At 45.9% G+C, this 14,225-nt stretch overlaps 1 protein-coding gene across 1 annotated transcript in view; it reads left to right on the top strand.

Annotated features, from left to right (window-relative positions):
- Window positions 1–843: 843 nt before the first annotated feature.
- Window positions 844–14,225, top strand: part of LOC125918755 (anoctamin-2-like) — a 29,207-nt gene continuing 15,825 nt past the window's right edge. Inside the window, exons 1-2 of the mRNA XM_049624949.1 lie at window positions 844–1,195; window positions 11,724–11,919. Coding sequence (XP_049480906.1) covers window positions 1,034–1,195; window positions 11,724–11,919 — 358 coding nt within the window. The 5' untranslated portion in view covers window positions 844–1,033. The remainder of the gene's footprint in view (window positions 1,196–11,723; window positions 11,920–14,225) is intronic.

Below are 14,225 nucleotides of genomic sequence, written 5' to 3'. Positions count from 1 at the left end.
CTTAGCCTATAGTACAAGCTCTCACAGGCTAGATGGCACTGTTGCTAGAGTCAAAGCAGGTGTGTTCTGAAATAAGAGGGAGGAGGGAAGAGAAAATAGAGCAGGAGGCCCTGGGCCGTTCACTTGCTGAGTTTGACTCAGACACATTGCAGAGACGCAGGGGGACTCCTGCCTCACCAGCATGGAGCGCTTTGCTGTTCCAGGGCATCTTCACCAATGTGGCTTTAGAGGGTTTTCCCCACAACCTTGGTAGTAGGCAGGACACTGCACCAATTCTAATCTTATAGAACGGCAGCTTGGAGAAATCAAGTGCCCGGGCAGAAGTTAAGTGGCAGCTAATTGGTAGAGATGTCTTACATCCATACCTTGCTGACATCGCCCTGCCAATGCGGGCCCCTAGAGTTTGTCCAAGGTGGATGACTGTGGTCAGGAGAGTGGCCTGGGTGACCTGGACCCAGTCTGAGAAGGAAAGGTGGGGTTCGCAGACAGATTGACTGCAAGGCATCAGCCCAACCTCTGCCTCAAAATGTTTGCTTTTGTGACCGGGGGCAGAACATAGTCCTTTCAGAGGAAACAAACGATCACACATGCAGGTTCTTTGAAGAACGGCAGTTGTGGGTAATTTGTACACTTACTAGGATCTACAGTGAATGGTTGATGTTTTATTTAAAGAATGATCTATTTGGGGATGCTGCTCTTTGGGTCGGGTTCTGTCTGTCATCTGTCCGTTGCTTTATTACATTCACATATTTCTCTTTAAAATGAAACAAAGTAAATAAAACCATCCTGTGCATTAGGCAGAATGGGTGTCATGACCGCGCCCATTTTACAGATGAAGAAATAGCGGGTCAGAAATGTCAAGACTTGTGTCTGAGATCACACAGCTGATAACTAAAATGTCAGCTCAGTTTGAGGCAAGGATCACCTCTTGTCCTCATTTCGCCTTGGTTTTTCCAGGCTATGTAGAGATCACAGAATTAGGAGGGCTGTTGTGGCTATCAGAGACTAGGAAAACACCTATCTAGAGTAATGAATGACTAAATATGCAGATTGGTGCAAATTTGAAAGAAAATCGATATATCTGTTTGTGCCTTCTGATTGTACTCTCCTGTTTCCACAGGATGATGAAGATAAGCTGACCTGGAAAGATCGTTTCCCAGGTTACTTGATGAACTTCGCCTCCATCTTGTTCATGGTAATTTCCTTGATGGAACACCTGCCTGTAACTTACGCATGTAGATCCTGTAGAGCAAATGGTATGGGTGGGTTATTCTAATATGCTGTGGGGATAACGAGGACTAGTAAAGATGAAGCCACAGTCCTGTCTAAACAGGGAAGATCTTACCTGATAGCGAGGCCACTACCGCCATCTGAAGAGGGAAAGGTGATTCCCTTGGACCTGGGATGGGGGTCAGTGGCTTTCAGTGGCTACAGAAGGGGGCTCTGTCTTCCCAGCCTTGAGCCCAGGTATTTGAAATTGGAACTTCCGGGGGTGGGTTGTGATGTGGTGCCTTCCGCATTGAGACAGACCAAGACCTTGGAAGAAGTAATCCGGGTAAGCTGGCTGCAGAATTGTGGCAGCCTGTTGGGGCTGTGGGCTGGCTGGCTCTCCCTGATGGTTTGTGGAAGAGAACAGAGCCTGGAAACCACAGAAGACAGCCAGCTTTGGCTCCCTGAGCCTCATTCTTCAGCCTTGCCATGTTTACTAGAGTTGCCATGTTTACTTCCCTATGTTCTCCCTTAGAGTTTGGAAGAACCTTTTCAGAAGACCCAGATGGTCTCAGCTGTGTCAGCAAAGATCAGGAATAGGTCTGTGATTCAGGCTCAAGTCAGATCAGAAAAGTGGTAGCTGGTCATTCTTGGGAACCAGGATGTGAGTGGAGTGAGAAGACCTCAGGAAGGTGAAGCTCAGAAGGGCTCAGCTTGGGTCACTGAGACACCTGCCCCCCCCCCTTTCTGTGTACATTCCTTCTAGTGTTCAAGACTGGAACTTCCGTTTTACAAAGGAGAGTTGGGTCCTTAGAGCATTTCTAAGCATTTCTAAGCATTAGTTGTGGGTTTGGGGAGGGATTGCTTATTCTGGGACTGAAATCATAATTATTTTCTGGTGACTCTGGCAACTCTGGCCCTGATCTGAGATTATTATTGCCATTATTATGGTCACTGTGATCACTGGGGACAGGAGCCATGTCTTAATCTCAGAAATTGAAAAAGAGAAGGGATCCTAGGCACCACCTATTCCTGCTCCTCATTTCACAGAGCAGTACAGAGATGATGTACAGATCTTCTGAAGTACAGAGGCGATGGGTGCCTCGCCAAGACTTAGAAGTCTGCATCTGTTACCTTAACAAGAGCAAGGCATATAGAATTTATTCAAGAATATGTGGCAAGTTGCAGGGTGTTACACAGGAATGATACAAAGTTTAGTTTTGCATTTCAGAGCCTCCCACAATATGCATATTGTCATCACCAAGTTTATTCATTCATTCAAGAAATGTTTAACAGGGCAGGTGGGGGAGGCACCCGGCTGGCTCAGTTGGTGGAGTGTGCGACTCTTGATCTTGGGGTTGTGAGTTCGAGCCCCACATTGGGTGCAGAGATTAAAGTAAAATCTTTATAAAACACTATTAAAAATATATTTAATGGGTGCCATCTATGTGCTTGACACTGTTCTTAGGCACTGGGGATAGAGTAGAAAATAAAATAATCCCTCCTTTAAGGAGTTTACAGATGGCAAATACATACATAAATAAGAAAATTGATAAGTAAAATAGACTTCTATCTCCAGTAGTGGTAGGTTAGTATATTAGTAGCACCCCATCTTGCTGAAAATAACAAAAAATACTGGATGGATTTATTTTTTCATTCTTCCTAAAGGCTTGGGGGGCTGATAGGTTAGTAAAGAATACTAGGCGATTCCTTTCTTTTTAATTTTTAATGTTTATTTATTTATTTTTTTGAGAGAGAGAGAGCGAGTGTGTGAGCAGGGGAGGGGCAGAGAGATATTGAGACACAGAATCTGAAGCAGGCTCTAGGCCCTGAGCTGTCAGCACAGAGCCCTATGTGGGGCTTGAACTTTTGAACCGTGAGATCATGACCTGAACCAGTTGGATGCTTAACTGACAGAGCCAGCCAGGCACCCCAATACCAGGCTATTCCTAATATGGATCCATCTAGGGGAAACTGATAACCAAGAAACAAATACCTGGGCATTAATACTGCTTTTACTTTGAGGACGTTTTCCCATGTAGACAAACTTGGGCTTTGGTTTTGGTGGTTTTATGGGGCAAGGAGGATAGAAATCAGAAGATACGGCTCACTCAAAGTGGGGATGCTAACAGGAAGTTCTCACCAAGTTAAACTGGAACTCCACAAGGAACCACACTCTCAGAATAAATGTAAAATAGAACTAAACCCACCCCCTCCCGACTCGTGTGACTGTAGAGAACACTGCTCTGGTTCTAAGTAGAACAGGGAGAAAAGAGGAACAAAACCTTGTCTCTGAGAAGTGGTCATGGATGATCCCCATCATGGACTTACAGCATAGTTTGTCACTTGAGAGACCCAGGGAACCTCGGGCTGTAAACTTGGTCGAGGACAGGCAGCCCTTCCAGGTGCCTGGCAGAAGCCAACACAGATTCTCTGTAGGAAAGCATATTTACACCAGTCCTCAAAAAATCCCCCAGAATTTTTCCAGGACCAAAAAGAGAACACAGTTAAAAACAATCAATTGCACAAGAAGCTGAAGCACTCTGAAAGAGAACCAGTGGGGATAGACAGAAAAGACTAAAGGTCACAGGTTAAGACAGCCAGGTTGAAAATAACTGCCAAAAATAAGAAACTATTTTAAAAATGAGCTAAAGATTTGAAAAGCAGCCAATAATCTTCTAGAAATGAATATATATTGATAAATATGAATATATAAATATTTAATAATGAACATATGTGATATGAATATGAACAGGAGTATATAAATGTACATAAACATAATATTACATATATATACACACCATGGATGGGATTAACAACAAATTAGACATAGCTAAAGAGATAATTTGTGAAGTACAGCACAGGTTAGAAAAAATTATCCATAATGCAGCATAGGGAGACAAAAGATTGAGAATTCAAAAGAGAAATTAATAGATTTGGAAACAGACTGAGAAAATTTAACATGTATTTAATTGCACTGCTGCAAAAGGAGCGAGAATAGTAATGAACAAGATACACTAACCGATGGTCACCTAACTGGCTAATTCTGCTAACAGAATTCCAATTTGGAGATTGAAGAATCCCAGTGTGGCTCAGTCAGTTAAGCGTCTGACTTCAGCTCAGGTCTTGATCTCACGGTTTGTGAGTTCGAGCCCCACGTCGGGCTCTGTGCTGACAGCTCCGAGCCTGGAGCCTGCTTTGGATTCTGTGTCTCCTTCTCTCTCTGCCCCTCCCCCACTTGTGCGCGCTCTCTCTCTCTCTCTCTCTGTCTCTCTCTCTCTGTCTCTCTCTCTCTCTCCAAAAGAAAGAAAGAAAGAAAGAAAGAAAGAAAGAAAGAAAGAAAGAAAGAATCCCAATGAAATTCAAGCAGGAAAAATAAAAAGAAATCTATGTTTACATTCATCACAATGAAATCATAGAATATATAAGACACAAGAAAAATCTCAAATATGTTCAGAAATCAAAAGATTACCTTCAGTGAAGAGACTGTCCAATTAACCATTGATTTCACATAGCAGTTGGAAGTCAGAATATACTGACATGCTGTCTTCCTGTGCTGAAAAGAAAACACTTGATAATCCAGAATTCTGTACCCAGGAGAAATACAATATAGAAGTATTAGGATAAAGATATTTATAGTGAAACAAAAACTGAGGTTTGCCACCAACTGATTCTTTCACTAAAGGTAATCCTAAGAATGTACTTCAGATGTGATCCCATATGGAGAATTAGAGTTTTAAGAAGTGAAGAACAAAGTGGTAAATATGTGGGAAAGCCTATGTGTACCTTGGCTGTGAAAACAATAATGATGGTGTCTCATAGGGTTAAAAATAAGGTAGAATCGGGGTGCCTGGGTGGCTCAGTCAGTTAAGCGTCTGCCTTCAGCTCAGGTCATGATCTCATGGTTCATGAGTTCGAGCCCCACATTAGGCTCTGTGCTGAAAGCTCAGAGCCTGGAGCCTGCTTCAGATTCTGTGTCTCCCTCTCTCTGCCCCTCCCCAGCTTGCACTCTGTCTTTCTGTCTTTCTGAAAAATAAATAAGCATTAAAATAAAAGTAAATAAGGTAGAATTACAGTGTACACAGTAATAATAGCATATAAGTTGGGTGGCCATTAATGGAACCATAACAGTGTTAGGTCTTTTTATTTTCTCCCTGACAATTTATATGGAAGGACAAAGACTAAGAATATATCAAATGAACACTTATTATAAAACAGTAATAAATATGATGGTGTGGCATTGTTGCCAGGATATAATTAGACCAGTGGAAAAAACAGAAAGCCAAGAATCAGAGCCATGCAAGTGGCACTGCTTATTCTTGGAGAAAAGGTGAATCCAAAAGAATTTCATCATACGATGCAAAACAGAGGGAAGTCCACCATGACTTTAAGGTTCTTATCCTGAGCAATCAAAAAAGCTGGAGTTATCCCTTACTGGGATAGGGAGGAATTCTGGAGTTGCCTTCATGATGGATATAAATTTGCAGTTCAGAGGACTCCTCATCAGATGGTACTGGTGGTATTTACAGCCATGAAATTGTATGAGATTACCAGGAGGCTGAGCGTCAACAGAGGAAAGTCCAAGGGTTGAGTCCCAAGACACTGCCATGTTCAAGTTTGGGAGCATGAGGAGGATCCAAAAGACAAGATTAAAAGTAACAGCCAAAGGATTGTAGGGAGTTGTGGAAACCAAGAAAGTATTGCAAGGGGAGGGCAATCAATTATGTCACATGCCAGTGATCAGTCAGGCAAGGAGAGCACTGAAAATAGAAGCTTGTCTACTGTCTGAGAGAGGAGCTGGTATCATCAGCATCAGTGTCAACAACAAACAGGTTACCTCACCACCATGGACAAATGAAGGCATACCTCTGTTTTATTGTGCTTTATTGCGCTTTGCACGTGTTACATTTTTTTATAGTTGAAGGTTTGTGGCAGCCTGCTTTGAACAAATCTCTTGGCACCATTTTCCCAAAGCGTTTGTTCACTTCTGGTCTCTATGTCATAGCTTGGCAATTCTTGCATTGTTTCAAACCTTTTCATTATTATTATATTTGTTACGGTGATCTGTGATCAGTGATTACAACTGACTGAAAGCTCAGATGGTTAGCACTTTTTAGCAGGAAAGTATTTGTTAATCAGAGTATGTATGATGGGTTGTTTTTAGACATAATGCTACCGCACACTTAATAGATTACAATATAGTACAAACATAACTTTTATATGTACTGGGAAACCAAACAATTCATTTGACTTTCTTCACCATAATAACTTGCTTTATTGCGGTGGTCTAGAACCAAACCCGCAACACTCTTGAGGTTTGCCGGTACTGAAAACTGGCTCAATGGTGGGTCATCTCCCCAAAGTTCTAATTTTTTTTTTAATTCCATGGAGACCTCCTAACTGGTGTGGAGTTTTTTCTGTGTTGTTTGGAAGTAATATATAATTATATCTTTGATCTTCCTTTTCCCAACCCCACCCGACTGACTCCACATCTCGATACAAATGGGAGATTCTATATCGGAACCGAGAACTAATTGTTGTGTCTCTCTACACCTGGGGTCCCCCACCTGTCATCAGCCAGTGCCCAGAACTGGACTACATGAACAGGAGCTAGGAGGAGAGTGGTAGAAATAGGGCAGGACCCCTTTAAAGATCACCCCTTTACAGTCAGGCGTGCTTGGGTTGACAGAAATAAAGATCAATAGCACTCCTTCTTACTGTCAAAAGTATTATGGGTTGGACCATAAATTACATAGTCTCATACCTATTAGATTTTTTAAAATCTTTATTTTATGCTAACTTTTCCTTATTTTTTTTCATTGAAAAAAAAAAAAAAACAACTCTGTCTTCTAAAGAAAAGGGCTTGGCACAGCCCTAGAACAAGGTGTGGAGTGGCACATAAAGGGGCAGGGTGATGTTTCTAAAAAAGTGGGGTTTGGTTATGGAATTAGGGTAAAGCCAAAGGCACATACTGCAACACATGTGAGTACTGAACGTCCTTCTCTCCTCCACCCCCTGTGACTAAACGTTGGCAGGAGAGGTCAGGACCACGACTGTGGGGAGGGTTTCAGGGATGCCAGTCTGCCAGATCAGCTGGGGATATTTTTCATGGGATGGTTGAGAATAAGGCAGTGCCCTGCTGCTGTGTTCCTCTTCCCCAGCTGTGACAGAGGCCAGTGTGGGACAAGGTGAATTTTCTCTTTCTTCTCCAACCCAATGTGTTGAGCTACAACAGTGTTTTTCCTTTTTGAATTAAAGCTCTTTTGTTTTCTTTTTATGTGGGAGGGGATTATCAGAAGCAGTGTCCTGGCTCTAGAGCTAGGTGCCTGAGCTTTCCTTCCATGCCCAAGGCAGTCATTTACTTCCACTTGTGTGTTGGGGACCAGCCCCCAGAAACCCTCCTCCATCACCTGCCTTATTGTGGTGGCCTCCCAATTGTGCCCTTACAGATTAGTCAGCCTGTTGAGGTTGTTCGCTGGCTCAGCTGATCGAGCATGCGACTCTTGATCTTAGGATCGTGAGTTCAAACCCCATGGTGGGTGTAGAGCCTACTTTAAAAAAAAAATCATCAGCTTACTGATCTTTTTAAAATCTGGATCAAATCATGTCACTTCTCTGCTTAAAACTCTCTTAAGGCCCTGCATCTCATGAGATGTAGAAGCCAGCATCCTTGTACCACAGGAATGACCCTCCTCCTCTCCACACCCACCTCCCCCTTTTATTCTCCTTTGGCCACCCTCTGCCTGACAGCCCCTTCCCTCCAATTTCCCTCTTTAGGGCCTTCCTGAAATATCACCTCCTCACCCATGCCTTTCCTAACCAGATATACTCTCTGTTTGATGCATTTTAGTAGTTTGTTGTCTGTCTTTCCCCACTAGAAGATCAGTGCCACGAGGGCAGACACTCCTGGGCAGTCTGCTCACTACTATATCCCTGACACTTAGAATGGTGACTGGCATGTAGAAGGTACTCAAGACATATTTTATGAGTGGCTGAATGAGAAAGTAAGGTAATTAATCATTGATAAGTTGCCAGAGACGATCTATTTGTCAATGATAAAGTCGATAGTGTGTGTGTGTGTTTTAAAATTGAGCTACTATTACGTGCCCTGCCTCAGACTGGCTATTCTCCCACTGGTTCAGCCAAGATTGCTTCTGACTTATCTGTTTCTACATTTTTGTTTTGTTTTGTTTTTTGTATTCTTTTCTCCAAACCTTTCTCATAGGAAACTGTCCCAAAGCTACTTCTGTGGGATTTTCTCTGACTAATCCCCCTGTGCTCTGCTTGGCACATATGAAGCTCATGAACTGAGCCTGTACTCTGTCCACCTGCTATTAGGCTCATCCTTGTACATGTGCAGTGGTTTTCTCCACCGTGATTGTGAATGTAAGACCTGGAGCGTGGGGACCAGACCGTCTCTCCTTCCTATGTCTCATAGCATTAAATAGGACTCTGGACTCCATAGCCTGGGTTCTGTTGCAGTTTGGCTGTGTCCACAAGTAAAGCTATGGGATCAGAACACCAAAAGCAATGGGGACCATGGTGATGTTCCCATGTTCTGGAGAGCTAGGGTCCTAGAGCCAGGGACCAGCAAATCTTTACCAAGTAGGTTCTGGAGTAAGGCACCGCTGTGAAAGGGCATGAGGCACAGAATGCAGTCCAAGACAAGTCCCCACTTTTGGCCTATTTGGGGGGAGACTGCTCATAAACATGAAATATCCCCAGCACATATTTCCTGAATTTACTAAGCAACATCAACACCGCAGCCACAGTGGTGAAAACAGTGCTGGATTTAGTACTACTAGAGGACCTGCTTTCTAACATCAGGATAGGATGAGATTGTAGACGTGGGAGCCACAGAGCAGGGTTCAGATCCTGGGCAGTCAGTAAATGGCATCCACAAAAGGCATGTTTTACATGATTGTTATAAGGATAAGTGCTCAGGTAGATGTGTACTGAATAACGCAATCGAGAGGGCACCACCATTAGCATCCCAGCTTTGCCAGGAGCTGTCCAGACCCTGGACCGATCACATTGCTGCTTCTTGGGCCTCAGTTTCCTTACATATGAAATTAGAGGCTGGACGTGGATGACCCCTGAATGCTAATATCCTTTAACTCCCATCAGGATTCCAGAGGCTAGGGTTGTAGGCCACGCCTTGTGACCTTGAGCAAATCACTTCACTTTTCATGCCTGTTTCCTCATCTGCAAACTGGTCACAGGACTGGGCTGGTGTCCTCCAGGCTCATCTAGCTTGAGGAGTCCTGAGGAGCCTGCAGGGACACTGAAGGACAGCTTCAGACCTGGTTGCTGTAGTGGAAGGGAAAATCAGGAGCTGAGAATCTAGGATTGCACAGAACAGCACCAGAGGGCTGGGGAGGGGTGTGTTGGAGGTAGGGCCCAGGAGGACAGGAGGCTGGGACAAGTGAGTAGAGCAGTGCCTCTAGAACTTAGATAGGAGTCTCGTTCAAGTGCGGATCCTGAGCCACTGGATCTGGAGCTATCCTGGAGATGCTGCATGTTGACCGAGCTCCTGGCCCATGCAGCAGGTCCATGGATCACACTCCGGGTAGCAATAAAGAATTTTCTTCCTTCCCCAGTTTAGCAGCTGGGCCTCTTGGAGAAGAATAGAAGCCGATCTCCTTCCCCCTCATTCCTCCATGCCCCACCCCCAGGACCCAAAGCAAAGGATGTTTTTGCCATTGTTTTCCCCCCAGTCATTCCCCCAGAATCCTCCAGAATGCTCACACACACTCACTCTTTGATGCCCTGGCCTCCCCCGCCTCATCAATACTTCCATCACTGGCCTTTTGCTGCAAAAGTGATTTCGGGGAAAAGAATCTCACACCACGTTTTCCAGGCCCTTACTGTCTGGCAGTGACAGTCCCAGAGGAACGGGAAGTGAAAATGTCTACATTGTTGGAGAGCGGTGATGTCATGTCCAGCCTTTCCTACTTACACGGTGCCCATTCCTCCGTCGTCCTGGAGGCTGGGGCTTCTGCCGCTCCCACTCCCTCTAATGAGGGTCTCCCACACGGTGTCATTCCCATGTAACCTCTTCTCCACCCTGACATACACACATGTGCGTGCGCACATGCACGCACACACGCCCTCTACCCAGAGAACGTTGCCATCCTGCCTGCCTTAGGGAGGCCTCCTTTTTCACACTGTGGCCCACAGGGCAAATGCTGATATTTGTACAGCGTGCGGGGGTAACAGCTGAGGCTGCCACCAGCACACCCCCAGCTCCGGCAGCCCCAAGCGCCCCCCAGAGGCCTGAAGTCGTTCATACCTTGACACATCTGGAACCCATTCCCCATTCGCCCACCGGTGTCATACACAGCTTGCAAAGCATTGCTTGAACCAGAGCGCCCCCCCCCACCCCTGCTACCCCCTCTCTCCTCCCCTCCTTTCTAGGGAGGGAACGTGTAGTCCAGGATACTTTGTATTTTCAGAGGGAATCTTTGCTGTCCCCAGCCAACGCCAACCACCCCCCTCCTGCCCCCGCCATCCCCTGATCCCAGAGGAAATACTACCTGAACAGCCTCCTGTGCAGAAAGAATTCTAAGAAGACTTCACTTGACTGACGCAAATTAGAGTTTTGCTCTGAGCAGGTTACACACCTAGACGTTCAATCTCCTTCCTCTGCCCTGAGAGCTTATGCAGGGCACTTTCTTCCCCTGACATCCTTCTGCTTCATGGAAATGGTCCTCCCTGGCTCTGATGGGAGAGGAGAGGGCCTGGTCTGGGAGAGTGAGTTATTATTCTTAGGTTCTAGAAAGAGGAAATGGGGGGCCCTTGGAGGTCAAGCGACTGGTAAGCTTTCCTTTCAGCCTAACAGCCGGAGATTTCTGCACCAAAGGAGAAATCCGAGTCCTCTATTACAGTTGCCTGGCAGAGAAATCTTACAGTGATATTTTGTTCACCCTGAGGACCAAGAGTCTACAAATCTCATGCCTGGTTTATCTCTCTTTATTCTTCTTTGGGCAGCTTTCCCACACACACACCGCATGAAGCTGACTCACCGCTTCTCAGCTCAGACACCTTCCATGGCTCCCTGTTTCCTTTCACCGAGAGCCCAGTTTACATCCCATTATTCCCCTGATCTGCTTGTTCCTCTGTACTCTCAGCCCCTTCACAGAGCATGCAGTACCTCTCAGGTCTCATTCACTGTAAGAGTTCAGCTCTCCTCCGTGGTCAACTGGAAAACCCCCTAATGAAAGAAATAACATCACGTGTGTTGTACGCACCTCAGCGTCCAGTGTTTTCATCCTTAGGGGTTTGTATGTATTAGAGACCATTTGGCATTTCGTAAATGGAAGACAGTCTCCATGGACAGTGCACCCCTCCATAGAATTTGCACGAGAGTTTAGAGGGTGTGCCGCCCCCTTGTTGCCTACTGGTGGACTCCAGATTAATAGTACCTGACGTAGCGAAGAGGACTGTTGGCCGACCAAATAATAGCTGCCCAGTACTTGTCTGCTGAGCCGTAACTCTCCCTGTCTCTCAAACAGATTGCCCTGACATTTTCCATCGTCTTTGGGGTCATCGTGTATCGCATAACAACTGCAGCAGCCCTGTCTCTCAACAAGGCTACACGCTCCAACGTCCGGGTGACAGTGACAGCCACAGCAGTCATCATCAACCTCGTGGTCATCCTCATCCTGGACGAGATCTATGGTGCTGTGGCCACATGGCTCACCAAAATCGGTACTGTGTCACCAAATCCCATGTCTGCCCTAGGCCCCCTTGAACGAAGTTGGCTCAACACATGCGAGGTTTTTGGTGGTGGTGACTGAAAACGAAAAAAAGAACAGGAACAAAATGCTTTGTAGAGTGCATTTCAGTTGGAGAAATGAGGAAGTACCAAAGAAGTTACGTCCTTGCAGGGCCTGCCAGGGGCCTCCCCTCAGCCAGAAATCCTCCTTAGGGCATTCTCTATCAGTAGTCTTCCAGCCCAAGTTGATTGCCTCATTGTCGCCAAAGAATCATTCATGGGACCTATTCTTTTTAGCCTAACCTAAGAAGCAAGATGGGTTCAACACTTCCTGTTACAAACTACAGAGTTTTAGCCTTTCCTCATTTTCCCAGGAGTGTTTACAGAGTGGAGAAAGCTCTTGATACTTGAGCCCTGGAGGGTCTCATCTATCCCCATATTGCTGAGGCCCCAGAAAATCCACACATTCCCCACACACTGAGCAGACTTCAAAGAGGCATATCAGACTTCCCAAGCTTCAAGCCAGTGAGAAAAATGTGGTGGCCTCAGTATTCAGACGTGTCATTTGAGCCACAACCTGCTGTTGCCTGAGCACCATTTTTTGGCATTTGCGCTTATTAGACAGGGGAGAGCTGAGAACTGAGACCCTTTCCTCATGGTACTTATCCTGGGTGGCCTTGGGGCATGCACCTCTTTCCCTGGTGGAATCTGGGGACTAGGGCTGTCAGCTTCTGACTATCCTCAGAAAAATTGAACTAATAATTAGATGTCTTTAATTCACTGACTAGTTAAAAGCTAGACACTTGACAGGATAACCCCCTTGTCAAGAGAGCCTTCCCTGGAGGATCAGAACATTCCAGAAAGGTTTCACTAATTCCAGTTAAAGGGATTCTTTCAGTGCCTTTCCCTGGCTTGGCCTCTACTCACAGTGGGCATTGACTTTTGGTCTCCATGTGGATGTAGAGGTACCATCTGGAATGGAGGTTCTGCTTTCTTTAGGCATGTGCACATTAATAAGTGTTACCCGTCCGTGTTCCTTCATAGGTTTCTGGAGAAGAGTCAGCAGAGAATGTTGCTTCAGGGTGTTTAGTGGTATGTGAGATTCTATAGAAGTACTTAGGGGGAGCATCCTGGAGGGCTTCTGAGGTATAAGGGCATCAAGTTGGATTGCTCACAGATAAGTGGTATATAGACACATAGGTGCAGAGGGAGGGGGAAGCGGGCAGGAGGAGAAGAGGTTCCTGGCAGAGGAAACAGAATAAGAAATCTGGCAGTGAAGGGAGAAATTAGACCCCTCAGGGTCAGAAAAGGCACAGGGGGGGAGTGCACAGGGGCTAGGCTTGCACAATGGGCACAGCTTTGGTGCCAGGGGAGCCGAGGGGGCAGAGAGCTCAGCGTACGGAAGAAGGAAACACGAAGCATGTCCAGGATGCTACAGGAGTCCAGTGTGGTGGTTCCTCTAGGGTCTGCAGCATGTCCAGGGCATAGCAGAGTGAGAAACTAGGCCCAGAGCATTGACCCAGACCTGATTTTTCTGTAGAAGACCTTGAATGCCAGGCCAAGGATGCTGCTAATTTTCATAGACATGGGAAAGTGTTTGCTGGAGTTCGAAGAGTCATCCAATAAAAAGTACCTATCTTTCAGCCCTAATCATTGAATATGCTAAAAAGTAAGATGTAGGCAAAAGCTGAGACTTCACTTTTAAAGCTAAAATAGGCTACATGGGAGGAAACAGCTTAGCAGGAGAGCCAGATAGCCTTCCTAATACAGGATTACAGACAGACGTCCCTCCCAGTGGCCAGCAACGGAGGGCAGGGAAGCCAGGCAAGTCTTAGGACGTGGAGGGGCAGGGCATAGACCCTTTCCTCCCCAGAGGAAGGGCAGAGGGGGTGGACAGATGAGGCATGCTGGTGTCACCCTCCAGGCTGACTAATGAGATAAGCTTCTGTCCCCCAAGAGGGTAAAGGATGAGGTGGGGGAGACAAGTTAGGGCATTACAAATAACACACTCCTTCCACATCGGGGAAGCATCAGGAGTGGAAAGAAACGTCCCCCATCCCCCTCAGTGGCTCTGGCCCCACACCACTGGGGGACTTTCTGAAGAATGCAACATGATTGGAGCTGTATGTTTGCAGAACTATCCTGGCAGGGACATAGGATGCCACAGAGAAGAGAGAGGCAGGAAGGCCTAATGTAAAGGAGATTAATGAGTGTGTGGGCAGGAAGTAGGGAAGAGAGGAACAGGAAATCGGCGATGGTACAGAAATGTCTTCCTGCTGCCCATTTGCATTACTTTGTT

The sequence above is a fragment of the Panthera uncia genome, chromosome B4 (genome assembly GCF_023721935.1).
Source record: "Panthera uncia isolate 11264 chromosome B4, Puncia_PCG_1.0, whole genome shotgun sequence".
In the NCBI taxonomy this organism is placed as follows: domain Eukaryota; kingdom Metazoa; phylum Chordata; class Mammalia; order Carnivora; family Felidae; genus Panthera; species Panthera uncia.
Note: the sequence above shows the minus strand (reverse complement) of the source record. Positions and strands in the feature narration are given on the sequence as shown.